This window comes from Silurus aristotelis (assembly GCF_946808225.1).
Source record: "Silurus aristotelis genome assembly, chromosome: 5".
In the NCBI taxonomy this organism is placed as follows: domain Eukaryota; kingdom Metazoa; phylum Chordata; class Actinopteri; order Siluriformes; family Siluridae; genus Silurus; species Silurus aristotelis.
In genome coordinates, this window is record NC_139578.1 from 5564168 (window position 1) to 5589764 (window position 25597).

At 38.8% G+C, this 25597-nt stretch overlaps 1 protein-coding gene across 9 annotated transcripts in view; it reads right to left on the reverse strand.

Moving 5' to 3' along the window:
- rasal2 (RAS protein activator like 2) overlaps positions 1–25597 on the reverse strand; it is an 85614-nt gene that overhangs the window by 14939 nt on the left and 45078 nt on the right. For 7 of the 9 annotated variants that reach the window (XM_083541637.1, XM_083541635.1, XM_083541634.1 and 4 more), the window contains exons 4-12: positions 17294–17400; positions 16719–16831; positions 14248–14404; positions 13853–13951; positions 11172–11726; positions 10915–11059; positions 8100–8244; positions 4022–4258; positions 3590–3791 (exon numbers count right to left, since the gene is read on the reverse strand). In XM_083541637.1, the coding sequence (XP_083397763.1) occupies positions 3590–3791; positions 4022–4258; positions 8100–8244; positions 10915–11059; positions 11172–11726; positions 13853–13951; positions 14248–14404; positions 16719–16831; positions 17294–17400 (1760 nt within the window). The remainder of the gene's footprint in view (positions 1–3589; positions 3792–4021; positions 4259–8099; positions 8245–10914; positions 11060–11171; positions 11727–13852; positions 13952–14247; positions 14405–16718; positions 16832–17293; positions 17401–25597) is intronic. The other 2 variants (XM_083541636.1, XM_083541631.1) reach the window with 1 other exon arrangement.

Genomic DNA, 25597 nt, shown 5'->3' on the forward strand with positions numbered 1-25597 from the left:
AAGATAAAATGCAGTGCATGCGTCCAGGCCAAATATCAAGACTGAATATCTATGATGTAGGAATCACAGATATAATGACCAAAGGTAAACTTATCATATGGAGAGATTAATGAAGTCAAAACCTATAAGGCCCAGGACCAGCAGAAGTTAGAGCCAGGTTAGAGGTGTGGGAACCAAGATTACACATTCCATTTTAATCCTTTTTACATGAGCACTTTAAATAACATATTGTAACCTGTATTCAATGCAATAATTATAAAGGTTACCATGAAATGTTATATGAAAACTAAAAATCACAAATACTAACTATTGAGAGTTAACAAAGGAAGGAAAGTGTCACTGCATTTCAATGAGTTAAATAAGAAAGAAAATGTCCATGATCTATCATCAAGATTAAGTACTTGCACTCAACACATATAAAAGGAAAATTATTAGACTAAGACCTCTTCCACAGAAAATTCCCCTGTTCTTGGTAAAATGAAATAAAAATAAAATAAATAATAATAAAAAAAACTAAAAAAAAAAAAAAAAAGTTTTAACAACGTGGGCTCTAAAGATAAATGGAGAAATTATAAGGGCAAGGCTGGCTGTTCTGTTAAGGCGAGACAACATCCTCTCTACTCAGGATCGTGCTCTCATTTCTTGTAGTACAGCTCAAAGCATGAGAATAGAACTCGTTAAGTGGTGACACTCCAGAGCCAATGCCAAGCAGGCTAAACTGAATATCTGCTAAGTCCAGAGATGGGAAGTAATGAAGTACAAATACTTTGTTACAGTACTTAAGTAGATTTTTCTGGTATCAGTACTTTACATCACTAACTTTTTACTTTCACACATTACATGTTTTTACACAAATATCTGTACTTTCTACTTCTTACATTCTTAAACCAGACTCATTACATTAGTTTTAATCTATTTGGTAACATGATCCATAATTTTCTCCCATTGTGCATTATTTTCAGGCCATCAACCTTTTTCTTGTCATTGCATTGCTTTTTCAATCTACCTCAATCTTCAATAATCTACTGGTGTACCAATTTCCTGGCTCACACACACCGCAGACATAGGCTAGCTTATGAAGCTAACAAAAAGCAAGGAAGAAGGCAACAAGAAGTCTGGGGTTAACGTGGATGAGACAGATAGAGTCAGCGATGTAAAAATGACTGAGAACAAAGACATTCCTGATCATCATTTGCTTGTGTTCTATATAGTGGATGTTCAGCCAGGATACATTCAATAGATAACAAAATGTTTTATTCTTTTGTATTAATATATATAATATGATGTGAGGTCCAGTTACCAGCATGACACTAAAACAGGTAGTAATGTCTTTTGACTTAAATACATGTCAGAGCCCAAACTTCTTTACTTTAACTTGAGTAAAAAAATTTAGTCAGAACTTCAACTTTTACCAGTCTTTTAAAACATAAGTATCTGTACTTCTATTTAAGTAAAGGACGTGAGTACTGTTGCCATGTCTGACCAAGTCATCACTCAGGATTCACAATACTAAGACAGTGTCTATTCCCCCCAAGCGAAACCAAAATGTAGAAATTCTCAGAAAATTTGTTTCTTCAACTTAATTAACATTACATTAGATAAGACTGAATACAAAGCCAGCTTACATCTGAAGATAAGACTGTTAAATATTAGCTCTCTTATGTCAGTGGATTAAAAGTTTGCTGTTAGATTAATATACTGTATATTTCGATCTTCATAGAAGATAACAGGCATAATGCTCCCCTGCCCACTCTTTAAGAACTGTATACATCCAGAGTGAGAAAAAGGACTTGGAAAATCACACTGAATTCCTCACATCCAATCCATATGCTTTTACAAATTTTGTCGTATGGCTGATGCTACAGAGCACCGAACACCAGCCAGGCACAAGAAAATTCTTCCTTCCTTCCTAAAGTAACCTACCTCATTAACACTTAAATGCTGTCTGCATTGTGCAATAAAAATAAATATGAGCAATACCATTTTTACTCATTTACTTTTGTATTATTCTGTGCAATAATTCTGTTTATTTTTCTTTACAAAAATGTGCAATAACACTTTTTTAATTCTTTTTTATTATTATTATTATTATTTTTTTTTTTATGTGCAACTGGAAGCTCCTGCAACCAAAACAAGATTCTTTTAAGTGCAAACATACTTGGAAATTAAGCTCTTTCTGATTTTGATTAATAATGTTAATGAATTTGTAAAGGACATTAGACAGTGAATGCTTGATAACTTCATTCAGATAAATTCTGATAAGGCAGGAGTACTTTTGCTCTGACCACATGTAGCTTGAAATAGGCCTTCTGATTAGACATTATCTCGAGCTGGTCATTCTATCTTACAATGTGCAACAGTAACAGACCTTGGTCATAAGGTGCTGGCTATTTGTTGATACCTCTAAGTGAAGACTACAGTAGAGAGGTGAACAAAAGCATTACAAAGCACTTTACAAAGCCCTACATTAATGGAACAGCCTTCAAATTAGTGATCTTGACTCAGACACAGTCTCAGTGTTTAATTCTTGAAAGAAAATATATTTGTTTACTCAAGCCTTTCGTGAAGATCCCTCATGTCTGTCACCTTCTGAATCTCCCTTCTACCGTATTTTTCGGACTATAAGCCGCTACTTTTTTCCTAAGTTTTGAACCCCGTGGCTTAAACAACGAAGCGGCTAATTTATGGATTTTTCCTGGGTTTTTCCCGGTTTCACAAACTTCAATCCAAAAAACTGAGCGACATAACATTAGACCAATAAAATTTCCGTACGGAAACGAAAAAACGCACCTCACCTGTGTTCTGAGCTGCATGGCATCGGGAGAAAAAAACTTTTTTTAAACGCACGACGATGCCAAAAGATAAACTCCCGAGAGAAATAGTTGTGAAAGGAAGGAGGAAGACAGTGAACAATGACTTTCTTGGTAGGCTACTGTTTAGATACAAGCCGTTGTAAAGCGTTGAGTCTGGGTGAAGGGAGAGCTCACTAACTCCAGTTGCAACAGAAATCATATAAGCACAGACAGGTTTCCAAAACTCATGCTTTTTTATTTTTCTTGGCAACAGCGTTATGGGTTAGTCAAAGGAATTTAGAAATGAGCATAAAAAAAAATAATAAGGACATAATCCTCGTCTTAAACACACGCGGTAATACGGGAAAAATGCTGTACCAGGCTATTCCCAAAATACCGCTATGCTCCTAAAGGAAGCTCAACATATTTCACCCGTTACACCGTGTAACAGACACTGTCTTTCGTTAAAGCCTGTGTAAAGTAACATTAGTGTAGACAGGTGCAGCTTCTTTATGTTAAAAATAAAAATATTTGTAAAATTCAGTGGGTGTGGGTTTTATATGGGTGCGCTTTATAGTCTGGAAATCACGGTAGTTATGCTGTTTTAGCTAGTTCTGCTGCAGTCCTTAGTTGCCCCCTGATCATACTGCTACTACTTTTAATAAGGTAAAATAATAATTTATGTTTCCCTATAAACTTGGGACTCATATAGACACATCTATAAATGTACATTTTATATTTATATTCTATTTACTTTCCTGAGCTTCCAGAGGAAATCTTAATTGACAGTTCTGTACCTTGTCTAGCTGAGACACGACCTCCCACAGGAGGGCATGCAGTAGAGAGAGCTCACGGCCTAAGTCAATGTATCCCTCAAAGCCTGGTGTGTTAGAGATGGTTTCAATGTTGGAGATCTCCAGCAGGAAGCGGGTCATGCCTGCCCACTCATGCTCCAGAAAATCATTCATGAAGGCCATGTACTCCTCTTTGTTGCCAAACCTAAGGACAACATTATGAGATAGAAATTTTATGATTTTTTTTTTACATAGCTTTACTCTTTGTAACTTGTAGAAAGAATGTATGTCTAGAATGTATTAAACACATTAGTTAAACATTAATTCAGAACAGCAAAATATTTAGTTCTAGAACAGCATAATATGCTAAAATCTGAAACCCTTCAAATAAAATTTCTTAAAGCATGCATTTCCATATGAAGGTGCATTGCATACTTGGTGAAGTTGGCGAGATTCTGGATAACTTTAGCAATGAGGGTGAGTGTGCGTGAGATACGGTCATCGGGATACTCCTGCATGAGATTGAAGAGGGATGGTGACATGATGGCTGGACAGAGAAAGCGGAGAAATAGTGAAGCACTGATTAGTCGCTGGCTAATGTCCTGCTTCCCCCGAGCTTGGCACTGTTGCTTCCATGAGGAAAACACCTCCTTCAGCTCACGTGGAAAAACACTATTTGAGAGAGCATGCAAAATAAAGCAATGAAATAAGTCAAGAAAAATGTAATAAAAACACAGTTAATGGTTTTCATAAATCTCTATAAAGCTGTTCATTTCATGTCAATATTTATAAATATATAAAGTCTTATATTTTTCATATTTATTTTCTGGAAAATTAATGTGTTTGTTTTTTATTTAGCAAGCTATCAATCCTGAATTTTCTTATACAGTAGTCGCTTTTTCACTTTCTCTGTCACATATGTAGCTTGCCAAAATTCAAAAGCAAAGCTCACACAGCAAGCTGATGACAGTTCATACTCTACATGGATCAAGGTAAATACAGTTATTGTTGCTATGTCCACCATGACACTGACAGGCGTTCTTGTCAAAACAGTTAAAAAGTTCTAAACATTCAGCAAAATCGTCTATTACTGGCAATTCCCCTGTTGGTCGTGAGTGACGTCACTTCACAATACAAACAAACTCCATAAATATGTCAATGAATGCTGTTATCGATTAGTTGTGCTGCACAGCTGCTTCCGAAAATGGCAGACAGCACACACAGTAGGAAAAAGTACAGGGTCAACCGGCAGCAGGAACAAGTGTGCGTCCCAAGTCATCCCAGTTATGCAAAGTGGAGCTTGTGTGGCATGGAAGTACCACAGTGATGCAGGAGCACATAAAAAAACTAAACCAAAAACAAACAAAAAAAACCAACAAAAAAAAAAACGCAGTGGTGTCACAGATGAAGGCGAAACATCAGCACAGTACGCAAAAACTGTATAATCCTATCAGTTAAAAATAGTATAGTTTACTGAAGTGGTTTTGTGTAAACTGTTTGTTTGATAAATTAAGGGCAGTTGCAATAGTTCCTTTTCACAAACTCGAGCTGCTTCACCACTGCTTTTTTCGTAACGATTTCGCATGTCCAGACTCTGAATCACGTGTTTAATCTGTCCAACAGGAACGCGCGATGTCACTGGCAGGGTGTCCCGCAGAACACTCTTCGATAAGGGCCCAGCTTCTGCTGAGGTAAAGCAGCTTTTTACACTGCGCTCTATCTCTCTTCCTCCGAGTAGGGGGAGGGTATGGATGCCAGAGAACCTGCTGACACTCCCTCACAGCCAGTCCTGTTTGAGAGGTGGTGACTTGTGCTGTCGCCAAGTTTGAAATCGCTTGGTCTGCCTTTTTTCCTGGACCTGCACACTGAGGTGTCCAGGTACTGGAGCAGCCCATACTCGGTGAATACGGTCAATGACAGGTTTAAGGAGGCAAAACTGCAGACAGCGTTCCAGCGCTTCCTCTCTTGCCGCTCCTATGGGGCTGCTTCACGGGGCACAAGCAGGCGATGTGACACCCAAAAACAGAGCATCGCCACTCTAGGGACCCTCCCTGCTAGGGACCCTGGGCGACCCAAGGAGCTGACAGATCTGAGGACCGTTATCTTCAATAAGAGGGCTTCCGCCCAGAGACCCTTACAGGTCAGGGGCCTATGCTGGGGGGGGGTTGTGCACCTCAGTATACAATGCCCATCCCTCCTCAACTCTCACGAGGTCAGTTTGATAACCCTGCCAAATATGGTGTTTCAGGGCACAGCGATCTCTACCGTAGTGGATGGGGGGCTCGCCACCTCTCAGTAGGACCCTAGAATGGCTGAAAAGCACAACTCCGGCCACTCTAGGCATACCAGAGATCAGTCTCGAGAGACTAAATCCCTTAAGAGACTATCTGGCAGCCTGGAAACTTCTGCCAGACATGTCTAAGTGGGTTGTGCACCCTGTAAAGAGGGGCTACTCGATTCAGTTTGAGTCTTGTCTCCCCGGGTCAACAGGCAGGCTCTGGTCATGGAACAAGAAGTACACACTGTCTTAAGGAAGGAGGCCACTGAGGTGGTTCTACACCCAGTACTTTATAGTTCCCAAGAAGGATGGGGGGGGTTTCCGTCCCATTCTGGATCTGTGTCAGCTCAACTGCTTACTACTGAGGCTCAGGGTTAAGATGCTCACCCTTAAGCAGGTTGTGTCTCAAATCAGATCCGAGGACTCATTTGTCATTATAGATCTCAAGGACACTTTTCTTCACATATCCATCCTTCCTTCACACAGGAACTTCTTGAGGTTTGCTTTCAGGGCCAAAGCTTACCAATATCTGGTCCTTCTGTTTGTAAGACTAAATGCCAAGAAGAGTGAGCTTTCTTCAGTATAGAGAACCTACGGGCCTTAGACATGTGGAGAGAACCGAGGTTCCTCACTTAGGGCCCTGTGTTGGGAGCTCCTTATCATCGCGTAACGCTAACAACGGGATGGGGCGGTAAAGGTCTGTGGATCGGGCTCCATTTCACCAATTTCCCAGTCCAAGAGGCCGCCATGTGCTGATCCATACAGACAACACACCAGTGGTCTCCTACATCAACCACCTGGGGGAGTCTGCAATCTTGCCCCCTATACAGGCTGACATGTCAGGTAGGCCCTAGGAAAATTGCTCTTTGTGAGGGCAGCATATAACCCAGGGTACCTAAATCAGGGAGCAGACGCCCTCTCAAGGAAATGGCAGAGACCCGGGGAATGGAGGCTCCACCCAGACGTGGTGGAGCAGATATGGAGGAAATTTTACAGAGCACAAGTTGACCTGTTTGCGACTAAAGAGACATGGCACTGTCCCCTCTGGTTTTCCCACATTTACCCTCTCTGGAGAGAGATGTGGCCGGGCAGACCATAAATTGCGGATCTGGTAGCCCTTCTCGAGAAACCTCCTTAGGAGAATCCTCCCAGGAAGGATCTTCTACCTCAGGCAGGGAGCACGGTGGTCACACCTCTGCCCAGAGTTATGGAGAGTGTGGCTTTGGCCCCTAAGGGGCTTTTGCTGAGGTAGTGGAAACTACACTACCTCCAGAGCTCCATCCACGAAGAGGTTGTATGCTGCAAAATGGTGCCTGTTCACTGTGTGGTGTCGGCTATTGCGGCTAAACGTGCTCCGCTTGCTGAGCAGTCGCTGGGCAAGTTTGACCTCAAGTGTGACCTAGAGACCCTTTGTGGGACCTGGCCCCTAATTCTGGAGGCCCTGTCTAAGCCTTCCTTTGAGCCTTAAGGCCACTCCGTCCTTCGGCCTAGCTGTGCCCATCCACACTTGGCAGGTACTAGTCAGTCTGGCCGTATTGGACACTCGTTCCCAAAGCGTTTTTGACGCAGCTCGAGTTCCTGAGAGGCAGCGTCTTTAGGTTACGTATGTAACCCTGATTCCCTTAGGGAATGAGATGCTGCGTCTCCAGACTACACTCCCTGAATCCCTGCAGTGCTTCCTTCCATTTCAGAGGCTAGCATCATCTCCACCGCATGTGCTTTTTTAGCTTCCTGGTTGTGATGCCTTGACATTGGACAGGTTACACACGTGAGCATGGACACGTGGAAGTGTTCCCAAAGTGAACAAACTCAAAATCTAAAAACAGCAAAACCATAGAATTCAAATAGGAGCACATTCAATTTCACAAAACTGTAAATATGCATACCACTGACAAAATGTTGAATTATAGAATTACATATACAGATATTTTTGCCAATCTTGCCAAAAGCAGTGTAAAATATTTTTGACTACTAGTGTGCTGACAATAGCACATCTTAAGAAGGAAAGGACAACTACAAAAAAAACTCCTAGAAGTATTATGTTACCAGTTTGTAAGTTTAGCAGTTCTGTTCAACACAGCATATACATATTAACCACAATGATGATGTGTCTTAAAAAAAACAAATTTATTGGCCAGGCCAGTGCTACTCTTGTCCTTCCTTCTTGTATTTTTTTTTTCTTTTAACAAAGATTCCTCAACATATGAATAGTCTGATTTGTGAGTTTGAGATTACCAGTATGAATTGATGATCTTGCAGAAGGCTAGTTCACAGCACATTTTTAAGTTGCTTTGGTGCTCAGGCAGCTCGCTGCTGGGGCACTTTGAAGGATCCACCTCACAGTTCTCATCCGACTCATACAGAGCTTTGATAAACTCCCCTTAAAAGCAAAAAATATGATTGATTATGCCTTGAAAAGTACTGGTAACCTCTCAATAGGCAAACATCTACTTAACAATCAGATAATCAGTCTGATAATCGGGTAAATCAGTACCTAACCTCTACCAATATTTGAATGCTTAAAGACAAATGAAGAATTTGAAAACACTGCCAATACATTTATTGCCAACTAACTGCCAAAAAATTAAATTCAGAGTTAATTGGTATCATTTTCATGTCTTTCTGTGAATTGTGATAGTTGCAGTAAGATTAACAGAAAAGTTGCATTACTTCCTAGCTTTTAGTGAATTAAATATACCATAGCTTATGAAGAACAAGGAACATGTTACTATTCTGAGATACATGTCAACGTAATCATCAATTGAAGTAGCATTCTCCTCCACTTCATCATTCAGTCTGATTTTTCCCCCAGGTGAAGTGTTCTTCATTTTTGTGTACCTTCTTGAGAGCAATCATTCACATTTTGTTAGCGTTTCACTTTCGTACACATTAAACATTTTCAGACTATAGGTCCATAGACCTATAGTCTAAAAATGTTTAATGTGTACGAAAGTGAAACGCTAACAAAATGTGTATGACTATGTGTATGACTATGACTATCTTTGGGGAACAGGCTTACTTGTAGCTCCAATCATAATTGGAGCTACAAGTAAGCCTGTTCCCCAAAGATAGTCATAGTCTCAGAGATCATTAGCCAATTATGATTAATTGACGTTCCACTTGCCCCACATATATATTCAGATATGGCATTCCATGCTCATATCACTAAGTTGGTGATGGTCACTAATGTATCTCACATAGCAATGCAAAAAAAGCTTAGCATTTTTAACAGCCTTATTGGCGGTCAACTCTGACTGTCTGTATTTTCACAATATGGCACCATTGCATGGCGCATGCGTGAAATTGCTGCAGTTTTTACGACAGTCTAGCCTATATGGATTCTAACTATATATTGTTTCATGTATAACTTCAAAGTTCAAAGTTCACCTAAAAGGAGAAAATCCTGACAATTCTGCATATTGGGGGAGTGAATGAATGAAGGATGGAAGAAGTGAAGACATTTGTTAAAGTATCCTGAAATAAATAGAACATCTTTAGAAAATTAAATATTAAATGTAACACACACACACACGCGCGTGCGCGCACACGCACTTACATACACATCTGTATTACTCAAATGGGGTCTAACAAATTTAAACTATTTAATGAAAACTTTACATTAATTACGTTAATAAATTTTATTTGTGCCAATTTAATCGATTACTAAATTTTATCAATATAATAAGAAGCATATTGCATTATTTAAATTTTTTTTGTTTTATTTTTAATACATATTATTAAAAATATTATTTTATATATTTTTATCCAAGCAGGCATTTTATTTAAAATTGTTATTAAATTGTAAACTGTTGTTGTTTACAAATGTTAATAATTTTAAACTGCATTAATAATGACAATCAAGTTTACATTTTGCATTTATTACACCTAACAATAACAAAATTGAACCGAACTGTGACTGAGTACTGAACTAAAGTACTGAACCTGAGATTTCTGTTTTTGTTTTATGATGCACCAATATTTTAAATTTGTGAAAAGTCTTTACTGCAGGGAGGCCAGTTCCGCACATGGACTCTTCTATTACAAAGCCATAATGTTGTAATAGATTCAGTATGCTTTATACTATGTTTTAAAAGATACTGATTTTACAATAAACTTGAATATAACAATATAACTGCCAATTTGTCAAACTACAAAGTGTCAGGTGGACAAACATAATATTTAGATCAGGTGAAACATATTCATGTTAATGTTTCTGTTCATATAATATTCATGTTCAGGTGAAATGGCCATGCTGAGTGAAGCCTGAGTTTTTTTTTTGCACATTTGTTACAATTAATTGTTATAGATCTTTAATTATGTTTAATTTAGACAGCAACTTGAGAAAACACAATATAAAGTTAATAAGAAAATTAACCAAATGTATGTTAGACTATACACACCCAGGCTTGATTACGACCAGCCCTATTAATAATGTAAAAATTTCCTGCAATGTGATGTAGGCAAGATTTCTCAAGATGCAGCACACTATACTGCCATTTTTTGGAAGAAAGAGGGAAAGCTATTGAAATATCAGCCTGAAAAGTTTTACAAGGCTCTCAGATACAATTCCAGTTTAAATTCAAAGGTCCACCATTCGAATTATTAGGATCATGTTCCCTGGACTGAGGAGTTGGAACTGTAGCTTTCTGTAAGACACAATCCCAGTACTAAAGCTAAAGCTAATGCCATTCCAAAGATAAGAATATCACCAGTTACCGGAAACATTTGGTTGATGTTAAAAGTGCTGCTAAAAGTGGCAAACTTATGAGGTTTATGGGGCAATTACTTTTTAACAATTAATATATACTAAATGCCCCATAAATAATTATTTAGATACTATGTTTTAGTATCCTCATGTTCTTCTTTTGTTGCATTTTACATTACATTTAGCCAATGGAATTAATTAACACGACCCTGCCATAAGCCCATTGTATTTCAGTGCATCTGAAATACAATAACAATATAGCAAAATAAATAAAATAACATAACTTTAGACAGGAAGGAAGCAATATGTGTCTGCAATATTTTAATATGGTAATATATTCCTTACCTAAGGCATCATGCAAATATTTTTGTCCCACAAGTTTGAGGTACTCTTCTATGGCTTTGGTCGCCAGAGTGTTCTCCCTAAAGATTAACACGTCATGATCTGCACACCGATCCACCTCAGACATGACCAGGTCAGTCAGAAAGTCCTGTGGTAAACAGATATGCCATTTTAAAATAATATAATAATTTTCACACAACTCAAACAATTAAGAGAATACCCAGATCCCAAAATAAGTGTTGAGAATGAAGAGTGCATACCTTTGCCCGGCCAGTGCTTTGCAGTATATGCACAAGTGCACTGGCCATCTCCTCTTTATTCCTCACACTGATTACAGGCTCAAGCACTGAACACAGCATAGTGTAATTGTTGGTAACAAACTCTGCAAATTCCTTGTACAGCTCCATGGGAAGGATTGCGACACTCTGAAAACGGCACTTGATTCGGATGGAAGGGCCTCCCCCTTTCACCTTACTGCTTGTAGGTGTGCTAACTGTGTACCATTTCTCCACAAATTGGCGCCCACTTACAGCCTGCACTGGGATGTTTACCAATCCAACATAGTTGCTCTTGTCTTTTTTCTTTTTCTTGTCAGCATCACGATACACATGCACAGTGATGCTGTTGATGGTAGGCAGACCACCAAATTCAAAGTGCTCACCCCAAAATAGGCAATCTGAACGCATTTTGCTTGTGGTACGTGCATAAAGTACATCATCTAGACACAGCTCACAAAAGTATCTCTTCTTGGGCGGCAAGTCTTTGGCCTCGATGATCCACAGGCGTAGCACATTCTCTGCACGACGGCAGTTGTCCTAAGGATGATTGATGCATAATTAGTTTTATAGTAACTCTCTAATCATACCTGACACACAATACTGTCATTTGCACTACCATGCACTCTCACACTTTATGTACATTACTGATCTGTATCCCTATTTAATACCCACACTGTCTATACTGTCTCCATTGTCTGTATTGTCTGTATTGTCTTGTATAGTCTGTTTTTGTCTTGTCTTGTCTGTTTTGTCATGTATAGGTTTTATTTACAGTTGGTACGGAAAGTATTCAGACACCCTTAAAATTTTCACTCTTTGTTATATTGCAGCCATTTGCTAAAATCATTTAAGTTCATTCTTCTTCCTCATGAATGTACACACAGCTCCCCATACTGACAGAAAAACACAGAATTGTTGACATTGTTGCAGATTTATTAAAAAAGAAAAACTGAAATGGTCCTAAGTATTCAGACCCTTTGCTGTGACACTCATATATTTAACTCAGGTGCTTTCCATTTCTTCTGATCATCCTTGAGATGGTTCTACACCTTCATTTGAGTCCAGCTGTGTTTGATTATACTGATTGGACTTGATTAGGAAAGCCACACACCTGTCTATATAAGACCTTCCAGATCACAATGCATGTCAGAGCAAATGAGAATCATGAGGTCAAAGGAACTGCCTGAAGAGCTCAGAGACAGAATTGTGGCAAGGCACAGATCTGGCCAAGGTTACAAAAAGATTTCTGCTGCACTTAAGGTTCCTAAGAGCACAGTGGCTTCCATAATCCTCAAATGGAAGACGTTTGGGACGACCAGAACCCTTCCTAGAGCTGGCCGTCCGGCCAAACTGAGCTATCGGGGGAGAAGAGCCTTGGTGAGAGAGGTAAAGAAGAACCCAAAGATCACTGTGGCTGAGCTCCAGAGATGCAGTCAGGAGATGGGAGAAAGTTGTAGAAAGTCAACCATCACTGCAGCCCTCCACCAGTCGGGGCTTTATGGCAGAGTGGCCCGACGGAAGCCTCTCCTCAGTGTAAGACACATAAAAGCCTGCATGGAGTTTGCTAAAAAACACCTGAAGGACTCCAAGATGGTGAGAAATAAGATTCTCTGGTCTGATGAGACCAAAATAGAACTTTTTGGCCTTAATTCTAAACGGTATGTGTGGAGAAAACCAGGCACTGCTCATCACCTGTCCAATACAGTCCCAACAGTGAAGCATGGTGGTGGCAGCATCATGCTGTGGGGGTGTTTTTCAGCTGCAGGGACAGGACGACTGGTTGCAATCGAGGGAAAGATGAATGCGGCCAAGTACAGGGATATCCTGGACAAAAACCTTCTCCAGAGTGCTCTGGACCTCAGACTGGGCCGAAGGTTTACCTTCCAACAAGACAATGACCCTAAGCACACAGCTAAAATAACGAAGGAGTGGCTTCACAACAACTCCGTGACTGTTCTTGAATGGCCCAACCAGAGCCCTGACTTAAACCCAATTGAGCATCTCTGGAGAGACCTAAAAATGGCTGTCCACCAACGTTTACCATCCAACCTGACAGAACTGGAGAGGATCTGCAAGGAGGAATGGCAGAGGATCCCCAAATCCAGGTGTGAAAGACTTGTTGCATCTTTCCCAAAAAGACTCCTGGCTGTATTAGATCAAAAGGGGGCTTCTACTAAATACTGAGCAAAGGGTCTGAATACTTAGGACCATGTGATATTTCAGTTTTTCTTTTTTAATAAATCTGCAACAATGTCAACAATTCTGTGTTTTTCTGTCAGTATGGGGTGCTATGTGTACATTCATGAGGAAGAAGAATGAACCTAAATGATTTTAGCAAATGGCTGCAATATAACAAAGAGTGAAACATTTAAGGGGGTCTGAATACTTTCCGTACCCACTGTATGTCTGTACTTTTGAGAGTCACTAACAGCTGGAACCAAATTCCTTGTGTGTGTCAACACACTTGGCCAATAAACCTGATTCTGATTCTGATAATTTATCTGGCACAACATTTATTTTTCTTTAACATTAATCAATTCAATGCAAACAGCAGCAAAGATAAAAATGTTTTCTAAACAAAATGCAAACATTAAGAACTACATTGAGAAAACAGAAAATGGAACTTAAAAGCAAGGAAAATAGAACATTAAAGCAACACCTACCTTATTTGGTTGAACAGTCCTCTTGATATTTTCCATCCATTTGTCTCTCTCAGAAGCTGAGGAGCAGCTGAAGCACTTACTGCCACCTGAATATGTCACCTAAAGAAAGGAGAAACTTCATTGTCAAAAATTAGGCATTCAAATAAGAGTTTGAGCCTAATCCAAATCTGAAAATGAGGCATTCCACATTACATGGACTGGAGATTAGAAGAGACAGAGATGGGCTAAAAAACTCTTAGAATAACTTTTGTGAGTATAATGTAGTAAGAAAGATATTCATAAGCTTCAAAGCTTATATGAAACCCAATAAACCAAAAAACTTGACTAGTATACATAATTATATGAACATGATAATATAGAAGGCATGACAAAATTATTATTATTTTTTTTTTTACCTCAAAACAGAACTCCTGTCCCAGCACACTGCTGTGAAGTGGTTTAATGTAAACATCCTCATCATCCATGCTGAGATCTAGTGCCTCCACAGCACTGCTCGGACTGAGCAAAGACTCATGTGAACAGGACTCTTTCAGCTTGGGTAGACCTCGTGACCTATTACCATTACAAGTGTTCAACTGATTTGTTTAAATTAAACCATATTCACATTTTTATCAACTAGCTAGAAAACTGGTATTGTGCATTAATTTAATTGTTTTATCCAATTTGTATCTCAGATAATGCTTTCTGTCTCTGTAAATAAACACTCTGAGTTAAAAGGAAAACATGCTTAATTTAACATTGCTATCTAAGGTTTTGTCCAAGGTAAATAAAAAAGAAATAAATAAATAAATTGATGGGAGCAAACCACAAGACTGTAATAATAAAAAATAAATAAATAAATAAATAAATTAACACAGAACGAGACAAATAAAAATGTTCTTAACATACCTAATCTTTATATATTCACTAATGCTCAGGAGGTCTCTTTATGTTATCACATATCAGTCATGCAGCTAGAAATGCAGTAATTTTACTGGAACTTGCTGTTTTCCAGGAAGAGAAAACTAATACCTACAAAAAGCAACTAAAGGTCCACTTGAGATAGTCTCCCCAGAGCATATCAGTGGTTCATATCGTCGCTGGAATCCACAATCTTCTTTACAGAAATAAATGCCTTTCAGCTGGCCGCTGCATATCAGTTAGAATCTACAGGTGTGGCAGAAGGTGACTAGGCTTCACCATTCTGCTGAGCAGCAGCTGATAAACAAGGGAAACGCTCCTGAAGCTCAGGAGAGTGTTGCTATAGGGATGCCGCTAAGAGGAGTGGTGGCTAAGGAGCCTGAAAACTGTGTGCGCAAATGTCTCAAACAATGCTGGCACATACAGGAATAAGTACACAATCATGCTTGCACTGATTCCTGTTGTTACAAAGCACATTCAAAGTTCTTCATTTATTAAATATATGTCTCTACCCCATGCAACACACCATGTTATAATAACATGGGTAACTGCCAACAAGAATGACCTCTGAAAACTACAATGGATTTATAATGTACGTGAATACAAAGAGTGGTGTCAGATTCGCCTCCTCTCAGTCTAATTCACCACTATGGTATTTCCTGAGTTAAGTGTTATTTTATGGGAAGACCAAATACAGCCAACATCCCACTTTACCTACAATCAAAAAAGTGTTGTGTTAGAGTCATAAGCTAGATTGTATTTTTGAAGAATGAACAAGAAATACAGTGGAACCTCAATACTTGCGACCTTGACACTCGCGACCTGGATAGTTTGCGACTTTTAGTTCGGAACTGGACTGAGAGTAACCCGCAAAAAATCTGATAGGTCGCGAGAAGCCACAAGTGGCTCGAAAGGTCGGAGTAACAATTCAAAACAGAGTTTGTACTAATAAATTACATAAAAATGTTTAAAAAACTTTCATTATTGTATTATTCATCTAAAGTAGTAAATAAAACATTTATAAGAAGTATTCACAATTTATGTTGAGTTTACAGTAGAGAACATGTACAATTCCCCTTAAAAAACGTACCATCAAAAGGAGAGTCAAAACCTCACGAATATTTGTTTAGTTTGTGTAGGGGTCATAGAACGCAACCTGAGTATCGAGGTTGCACTTTACTGTAGCCATAAAGGGAACCTTGAAGGAACCAAATACAACCAAATGCTTGATAAACACGTTTCAATCTTCCATGAATTGTTTCAATCTTCCAAAAACATGACATCTCAATAGACCAATGAGCTAAAAATGTCTCTAAATTAAAATCTATTTTAAAATGGTTTGTTTACTAACAATCGTTTTCCAATTTAAAGGGAAAAAAATTTGCATGTAATAATAGACAAAAAATATAATAATAAAAATAAAATATGCACTGCTCAAAAAGATATTTGAGAACTGAGAATATATGAAAATATCTGATTTTCAGAACCATGGACATGGACCTCAATTGTGCAAAGGGGCTTGCTTGAACAGATTTGGGCCACTCAGTTTAGAGAAGTCAATGCTAATCTCAATGGCTCTGGAATTAAATGTCTTCAGTCTTCAATTTTGGGCAATAAGTGCTTTTAAGATTAACATGCTATAGTAGTTGTTGTCTTCAGAAGTAGTTTATTAGTTACTGTATCTCCATGATCATCCACAAGATGATTTAACACTGTTGTTCCGAGTACCAACCAACCAAATGTGAAAGGCAGGCCAATATTCAGAAAAAGAGATCAAAAAAAGTAATTAACTTTCAATTGCACTCCCTTCACCAAAAAAAAAAAAGCACGTTTTAAGGATTACATGTTAGTAACAGCTTACATGTGGCTGTTTTAAATTATGTTTTTCCTACATGAACATTTTTATATAGAACACAAGCTGTCATAAACAAATGGTCTTGAAGAGAAGACAAAACAAACGCAGCACCTGTCATTCTCAATAGGTCTTAATGACGGTAGCCTGAAGCTTGGGTTCCGATCCAGTTTCGTCTGGCTCTTTGTCCTTTTAATTGATCCTTTCAGTCGTTTACTGAAAAAACCCTTAAAGAAAAAGCAGAGAGCGAGAGCGAGAGATAGCATGATATATGATTGTTAGATGTGGTTCAACCTTTGTGATTGTATGATGACATTACCCTGGATACAGTAGCTCTATGTTTTAAGCAGCTTTAAGTTAAACAATTGCAAACACTAAGGACGAATTCCATTTTGCGACATAAAATCTCTTCATTAAATCTTTTTCAATGGTTTGTGCCATAAAGAGACTGTGGCCAGGGTATAAGCTCATGTATCCAATCAAAAATATTAACTGTACAGGGAATTTAAAACAGTCTAGTTGAAAATCGGTTGAAATCACAAAATCATGCCTGAAAAATTCCACCTGTCTGGCATATGGTTTGGTTCATATTTAAATGTTTTCCGATGCTGAAGTGATGGATTGTTACTTATAAAATATGTGTCCAACCATTCAGGTCTAGTGTGTTGCTGTTTGATGTGGTCACTCACTGGCACCTTGAAGGGCGAGGAGATGGGCCCATCCACTGAAACGTTCTTCTCAGAGCTGCCAAGGCCAGAGATGCTCCGCCGTCTAGGGGAGCGATCTGACGATACTTCTGTAGAGAGAAAGAAGAAAATAAATAACTATACTACAGTGAGGAAAATAAGTATTTGAACACCCTGCTATTTTGCAAGTTTTCCCACTTAGAAATCATGGAGGGGTCTGAAATTGTCATCGTAGGTGCATGTCCACTGTGAGAGACATAATCTAAAAAAAAAAAATCCAGAAATCACAATGTATGATTTTTTTAACTATTTATTTGTATGATACAGCTGCAAATAAGTATTTGAACACCTGAGAAAGTCAATGTTAATATTTGGTACAGTAGCCTTTGTTTGCAATTACAGAGGTCAAACATTTCCTGTAGTTTTTCACCAAGTTTGCACACACTGCAGGAGGGACTGGCCCACTCCTCCACAGAGATCTTCTCTAGATCAGTCAGGTTTCTGGCCTGTCGCTGAGAAACACGGAGTTTGATCTTCCTCCAAAGATTCTCTATTGGGTTTAGGTCTGGAAACTGGCTAGGCCATGCCAGAACCTTGATATGCTTCTTATAGAGCCACTCCTTGGTTATCCTGGCTGTGTGCTTCGGGTCATTGTCATGTTGGAAGGCCCAGCCTCGACCCATCTTCAATGCTCTAACTGAGGGAAGGAGGTTGTTTCCCAAAATCTCGCAATACATGGCCCCGGTCATCCTCTCCTTAATACAGTGCAGTCGCCCTGTCCTATGTGCAGAAAAACACCTTCAAAGCATGATGCTACCACCCCCATGCTTCACAGTAGGGATGGTGTTCTTGGGATGGTACTCATCATTCTTCTTCCTCCAAACACGTTTAGTGGAATTATGACCCAAAAGTTCTATTTTGGTCTCATCTGACCACATGACTTTCTCCCATGACTCCTCTGGATCATCCAAATGGTCATTGGCAAACTTAAGACGTGCCTGGACATGTGCTGGTTTAAGCAGGGGAACCTTCCGTGCCATGCATGATTTCAAACCATGACGTCTTAGTGTATAATCAACAGTAACCTTGGAAACAGTGGTCCCAGCTCTTTTCAGGTCATTGACCAGCTCCTCCCATGTAGTTCTGGGCTGATTTCTCACCTTCTTTAGGATCATTGAGACCCCACGAGGTGAGATCTTGCATGGAGCCCCAGTCCGATGGAGATTGACAGTCATGTTAAGGTTTTTCTATTTTCTAATGATTGCTCCAACAGTGGACCTTTTTTCACCAAGCTGTTTGGCAATTTCCCCGTAGCCCTTTCCAGCCTTGTGGAGGTGTACAATTTTGTCTCTAGTGTCTTTGGACAGCTCTTTGGTCTTGGCCATGTTAGTAGTTGGATTCTTACTGATTGTATGGGGTGGACAGGTGTCTTTATGCAGCTAACGACCTCAAACAGGTGCATCTAATTTAGGATAATAAATGTAGGGGTCAGAATTCTAGCTGATAGACAGGTGTTCAAATACTTATTTGCAGCTGTATCATACAAATAAATAGTTTAAAAATCATATATTGTGATTTCTGGATTTCTTTTTTAGATTATGTCTCTCACAGTGGACATGCACCTACGATGATAATTTCAGACCCCTCCATGATTTCTAAGTGGGAGAACTTGCAAAATAGCAGGGTGTTCAAATACTTATTTTCCTCACTGTAACACGTATCAATGACAGTAGAAATAAACCTTTTTAGTTCACGTGACCTTTTTATTTTATCCAGCATTTAAATGAGCATTGAGATAAAAGTAATGGCAGAGCTTTTATTTTTTAATCTAAGAAACGATACTGACAAATAAACTGATTATTCGTTTTGGCTCAGTTAAATAAAAACTCCCAAAAAAAACATTAAGAACTGAAGTTAAGATAAGCAAAACAAAACTGTAGCACTTAAAAGATCTTATATGTGGGCTATAAATGGCAACATCTACTTAAACGCTAATCAAGCTTTAAAAAACAAACAAAAAAAGTTGGTGGTAATCTTATTTATCACCTCAAAGTAGCCAGTGTATAGCCTAGGCAAAACTATAAATATAAACAAAAGCTATGCAAGATGTAATATGCTAATATAAAACCCAGTGGTAAAGCAACAAACAATGTAAACATAAAGTAATGCCTTGCCACATCTTTCATAGGTAACAGGCAGAATGGAGTTTTCTTGTGCCTATCCAGTTATCTAACTACATTGTTATTCTTCTTTGCAGAACAGGGTTATTTGGAATAGAGCAAAACTGAAAATTTTTAGATGGTTCCTCATCATCACATCACAGCTCATTGAAGGCATAATGATAGTGGTCAATGTGTGCTTATTGGTGTTTCAAATGCAAACGTGCATGGCAAATAGTGATGTGACATTAAACAGATGGGGAAAATAGAATATAATTTGTAATATTTATGATATGAACTAACATGTTGACCCTGTGTGGTAATCCTGTGTCAGGCAGTGACATGAAGTAATAAATTTAGCAGCAATGGTCAAAGTGATTGTTGAGAGTAGTTCTGTTCCAGTTCGCTGTTCTCCTTAATGACTTTTGTCAACATTTTGGGCATATCTTTATTTTCTAAATTAGGCTGTTCTTGACACCAATAAAAATGTGTTCTGCACAAACACACATACAGACAGGGCAACACGAACAAAGTTATAATCTGTGTAAAGCTGCTTCGAGACAATGTTCAGTGTTAAAAGCACTATACAAATAAAAATACATAGAACTACATTTTTTATGAATAACCAGGGTTGCCAAAGTTCTGGTTTTACATTAGAATGGGCTAGTTTAGAAAAAGACTACAGGTGGAAAAAAAACAAAAACTTGAATAGACTATCTTAAAAACACATCAGACAAATTGGACTGCTTGAATTTGTTAGGTTTACATTTTATTAGTTTTTGTGGGGTACTGTGATAATCCTTTTTTTTTGTGGACAACTCACATAGACCATGGACCACAAATCCTGAAAGTTTAGCTTGGTGTGCTTTAGTGCACTTTCCACCTATATAGACATTCTGAACGAGAACTTCAGAGCGGTTGTTCTCCATGCTGAAACGAACGACACCCGGCTGAGGCAAACGAAGATCTTAAAGAGGGATTTCAGGATCCTGGTGGCGCACATCACCCACAACGAGGATCATAGTGTCAGGACCTCTTCCCACTTACCAGCGAGGGGCTGAGAAGTTTAGTAGACTCCTTGCACTAAATGAATGGTTACAGTCATGGTGTCGAGAGCACAAACTTCTCTTTATTAATAACTGGAACTGTTTCTGGGAGCGTCCTAGGTTCTTCCGCCCTGATGGCCTGCACCCCAGCAGAGTTGGAGCAGCAGTCCTATCAGATAACATCTCTAGGATACTTCACACTATCTGACTGGTAAGACATCAGGAAATTTTAAACTATGAGAACATTTATACAACAAACCAAATATTTACAAGTGAGCACACAGCCCAGTTTATAGAAAACATATCCATTTCTCGTGTAGTAAAACCAAGAATTAAATACACAAGATCCAGAAATAATCTTATTGCAGTTAAAACTGAAAAATGACAGATAAACAAACATAACGAAGTTCTAAAGTTTGGTCTTTTAAACATTAGATCACTTGCACTCAAAGCACTGATTGTAAATGAGATCATCACAGATAATAATCTCTCAGCACTCTGTCTCACTGAAACCTGGATTAAACCAGGTGATTATATGGGTCTAAACGAGTCGACACCGTCAGGATATGTTTATAAGCATAAACCCTGTCAGACTGGTCGTGGGGGAAGTGTAGCTACCATTTATAGTGCCTCTCTTAATGTTAGTCAGAGATTAGGATTCAGCTTTAAATCATTTGAAGTGCTCGTTCTTAAAATTGTACTTTCAGACATACATAGAAAACTCGCTCTGGTCACCGTGTACAGACCCCCAGGGCCCTACGCTGATTTTCTTCAAGAGTTTGCTTGTTTTCTATCAGACCTCTTGATCAATTTTGATAAAGTGCTGCTTGTAGGAGATTTTATATTTATGTAGATGATGTAAACGATGCCCTAGGATTATCATTTGTCGACTTGTTAAACTCTTTTGGGGTTAAACAAAACGTCACCAGACTAACTCATCGTTTTAACCACACACTAGACTTAATAATATCCCACGGAGCAGACGTCACTGATATAGATATTTTACCCCAGAGTGATGACATCACAGACCATTATCTCATACTGTACACACTACCGGTAGTGCAGATTAGCCGTGTTTCACTGTGTTTATCCACCTGGTAGGACTATTGTTCCGACCACTAAGGACAGATTCATAAATAACCTGCCTGATTTATCTCAATTACTCACTAAACCCATAACCTCTCACATAACCTCTCACAAAACCTCTCACATAACCCTGCTTTGAGACAATGTTCATTGTTAAAAGCACTATACAAAAAAAAAAAAAAACCTACTAATAATATTGATGAAATGGCTAAAACAACATAGACCTTATCCTCACTAGCCCATTAGACACTGTTGCCACCATCTGGTTAAAAAAGGTTAGAGAACAAGCACCTGCACCTTGGTATAATAGTCATACGCATGCCCTCAAGAGAACAGCATGTAATCTGGAGAGAAATTGGAGGAAAACTACATTGGAGGTATTTAGAATTGCGTATAAAGACAGTATGCTCAGCTACAGACAGGCGCTAAAAGCTGCTAGAGCTGAACACCTGAGCAAACTTAAAAAAAAAAAAACAATCCCAGGTTCCTTTTCAGTACAGTAGCTAAATTAACTGCAAATCAGGTATCTGAAAATTGTGTTCCATCACAGTTTAGTAGTGAGGACTTTATGAATTTCTTCACTGAAAAAATTTATAACATTAGAAAAACAACTGTGGAGGTCCAACCTCTGAGATCATCTCCTGACCCAATCTCACCTACAACTCCACATCTTCTGACCCAATCTCACCTACAACTCCACAACTACACTGTTTTACATGTATAGGACAGGAAGAACTGTATAATGTTATTACCAAAGCTAAATCAACATGTCAGTTAGATCACCATTCCTACTAATCTATTTAAGGAAGTGTTATATACAGCTGGTAAGAATATAATCAACTCTCGTTATCGTTACTATCGTTAGGTCACGTCTCTAAATCCCTCACGTTAACAGTTATTAAGCCCCTTATTAAGAAACCTAATCTGGATCCAAACACACTATCGAATTTCAGACCCATTTAAAATCTCGCATTTATATCTAAGATTTTAGAAAAGATTGTTGCTGCCCAGTTATGTTCACACTTGCAAGAGAACAATATCTTTGAAGAGTTTCAGTCAGGTTTTAGGCCCCATCATAGCACAGAAACTGCTCTAGTTAAAATCACTAATGACCTGTTTTTAGCTTCAGACCAAGGCTTCATCTCGCTGTTAGTTTTTCTAGATCTTAGTGCAGCATTCAACACTATAGATCATGATGGAAAAATAGAAAGCTATATCCAGGCTAATGCTAGTGAATTATGGCATGCCACAGGGTTCAGTTCTAGGACCCCTGCTTTTCACAATATACATGCTTCCCTTAGGAAATATTATTAGAAGGCATGGAATTAGCGTCCATTGTTATGCTGATGATACCCAGCTATACATCTCATCAAAACCAGGCAATACAGCTCAATTAGCTCGGATAACTGAGTGTGTTGAAGAAATAAGAGATTGGATGACCCATAACTTTCTACTATTAAATTCCGATAAGACAGAGATTTTGCTCATCGGACCAGAAACCAGTATACAGCAGCTCCAGCATCTCAACCTGCATTTAGACGGATGTTCTGTAACCACTTGTTCAACGGTAAAAGACGTGGGAGTTATTTTATACAGCAACTTATCTTTCAAAAATCACATCAACCAAGTTACAAAAAACAGCCTTCTTTCACCTTAGAAATATTTCTAAGCTAAGAAATATCTTATCTATATCTGATGCAGAGAAGCTCATCCATGCGTTTATGACCTCTAGAATAGACTATTGTAATGCATTACTAGGTGGATGTCCTGCATCATTAATAAACAAGCTTCAGTTAGTTCAGAATGCGGCAGCAAGAGTTCTTACAAGGTCAGGAAAATATGATCATATAACCCCAATCTTATCGTCCCTACACTGGCTACCTGTTAAGTTTCGAATAGATTACAAACTACTACTTCTTACTTATAAAGCCCTAAATGGTTTGGCTTCCATGTATCTCTCCAGTCTTTTAACACGCTACAATCCGTCACGCTCCCTGAGATCTCAAAACTTTGGACTTCTAGTTGTTCCTAGAATAGCAAAGTCCACTAAAGGCGGTAGATCATTCTCACATTTAGCTCCTAAACTTTGGAACAGTCTTCCTGACAGTGTTCGGGGCTCAGACACACTCTCCCAGTTTAAATGCAGATTAAAAAAGTATCTTTTTAGCAAAGCCTACACATAACATACGTCTCACATCATAACCTTGTGCTCCAGAACATATGATCACATGCACATTATCAACTTGCGCTGTTAATATCATGAACAGCACAATTTCTCTCCACTGCTTCTCTTTCTCTCCCCATCCCAAGGCATTCTGAGGTTTGGCCAGCTCCAGTCACGTCCCACCTCATGAAGATTATGGAGCTTTGAAAAAGTAGATGCCGAACTCGCAAACATCCTGTACCAACTAGGGACGTACCACTGTCAATTGGATCCCACTACATGTGTGGAGTTTTGACATTGGACCTCCTGGAGTGTTTAAAGACCCAAATGTTCCCCTTTTCTGCCCTTGCGTCTGGTTCCTCTCAAGGTTTCTTCCTCATTACATCTAAGGGAGTTTTTCCTTGCCCAGCGCCACGGCTGCTCATCAGGGATAAATGCACACCATTCACCTTGACTGTTGATTTCTGTAAAGCTGCTTTGAGACAATGTCTGTTGTGAAAAGCGCTATAGAAATAAACTTGACTTGACTTGACATACAGTTATGAACATGTAACCAATCAACTTTAGGAACTTCACACACAATTCAATTTGTGTTCAGTAAATTTAATAGATCTTTTGTGCCTACACTTTATTCAATGTGTTCCAATAAGTTGAATACACAATAAATGTATTCACAAAATAATTTTTTTGTGTGAAAATGTTGTTAAAGTAACAATTCCTACTCCAATTTCAAAATTCCAACTTCAAATATGTGAAAAATCTCCAAATTCTGGAACAATTTCAGAATACTGTTCCTCATTATCAGATTGCAAATCTTATCATCTACAGTACATAATATCAAAAGATTCAGAAAATCTGTAGAAATCTGTGCGCAAAGGGCGCAAAAAAGCAGAAATTCAACATTGGATGCTGGTGAGCTTTGGACCCTCAGACAACCTGCATTGCATCATGCATGATTCTGTAATAAAAATCACTGCATGGGCACAGAAACACCTCCAGAAAACACCGTCTGTGAACATTTGCGTTGTCATCTACAACTGCAGGTTAAACCTCTTAGCCTTTAGCGTCACACCAGCGCGACCGATATCCCATTGTTCTCAGGTGTTAATGTTTAGCAATAGATTAATTAAAAAGGGAGAAGAGTAATCATGACTAACTATACATCACTCTAAAGGTCTAAGCCTCAAGCAGCGATTATTTAATTTTGATAGTTTAATTTAGTTATTTTATTCTTATGTTTCACAGATTGGTGTATTGTTTGTATATGTTTCGGAATAACTTTTGCATAAAAAAACGACATCTTGGTGGTAAAAAAAAAAACAAATATGGCTGGTAGATTATAGTGTTACAAAACAAATAAGAGGTCTGGGGTTCAAGCCCCGGTTTCGCCAAGCTGCCACTCTTGGGCCCTTGAGCAAGGCCCTTAACCCTCTATGCTCCGGGGGTCCCTTACGAGGAAAAATATCAAGGTCCGTGACGTCGGAGTGACGTGGGGCCGCCTTCCCGTGGGCTCACCACCTGCAGGAGGGACCGTAAGGGACTGTGCTGTGAGGATTGCGCAGCAGTCGAAGGCGGGGGCCTGCTTAGACTTCTGCCCCCGCGACCCGAATTACGGATAAGCGGGAGAAAATGAATGAAAAAAAAAAACAAATAAGACCACACACTAAAAAATAAATAAAAAATCAAATAAATATTAAAAGATGCGTAATCTTGGGCTTAAGTGTACAATCCATAAGCGGGTGTCCAGGTGACGTTTATTATGCACCACCTATCATTTCAAACCTTTTATTTCCAGCCAGTAGCATTATGGAAACAAAATGATTGATGGAAAATGTAGCCAATAAGTGCAGGA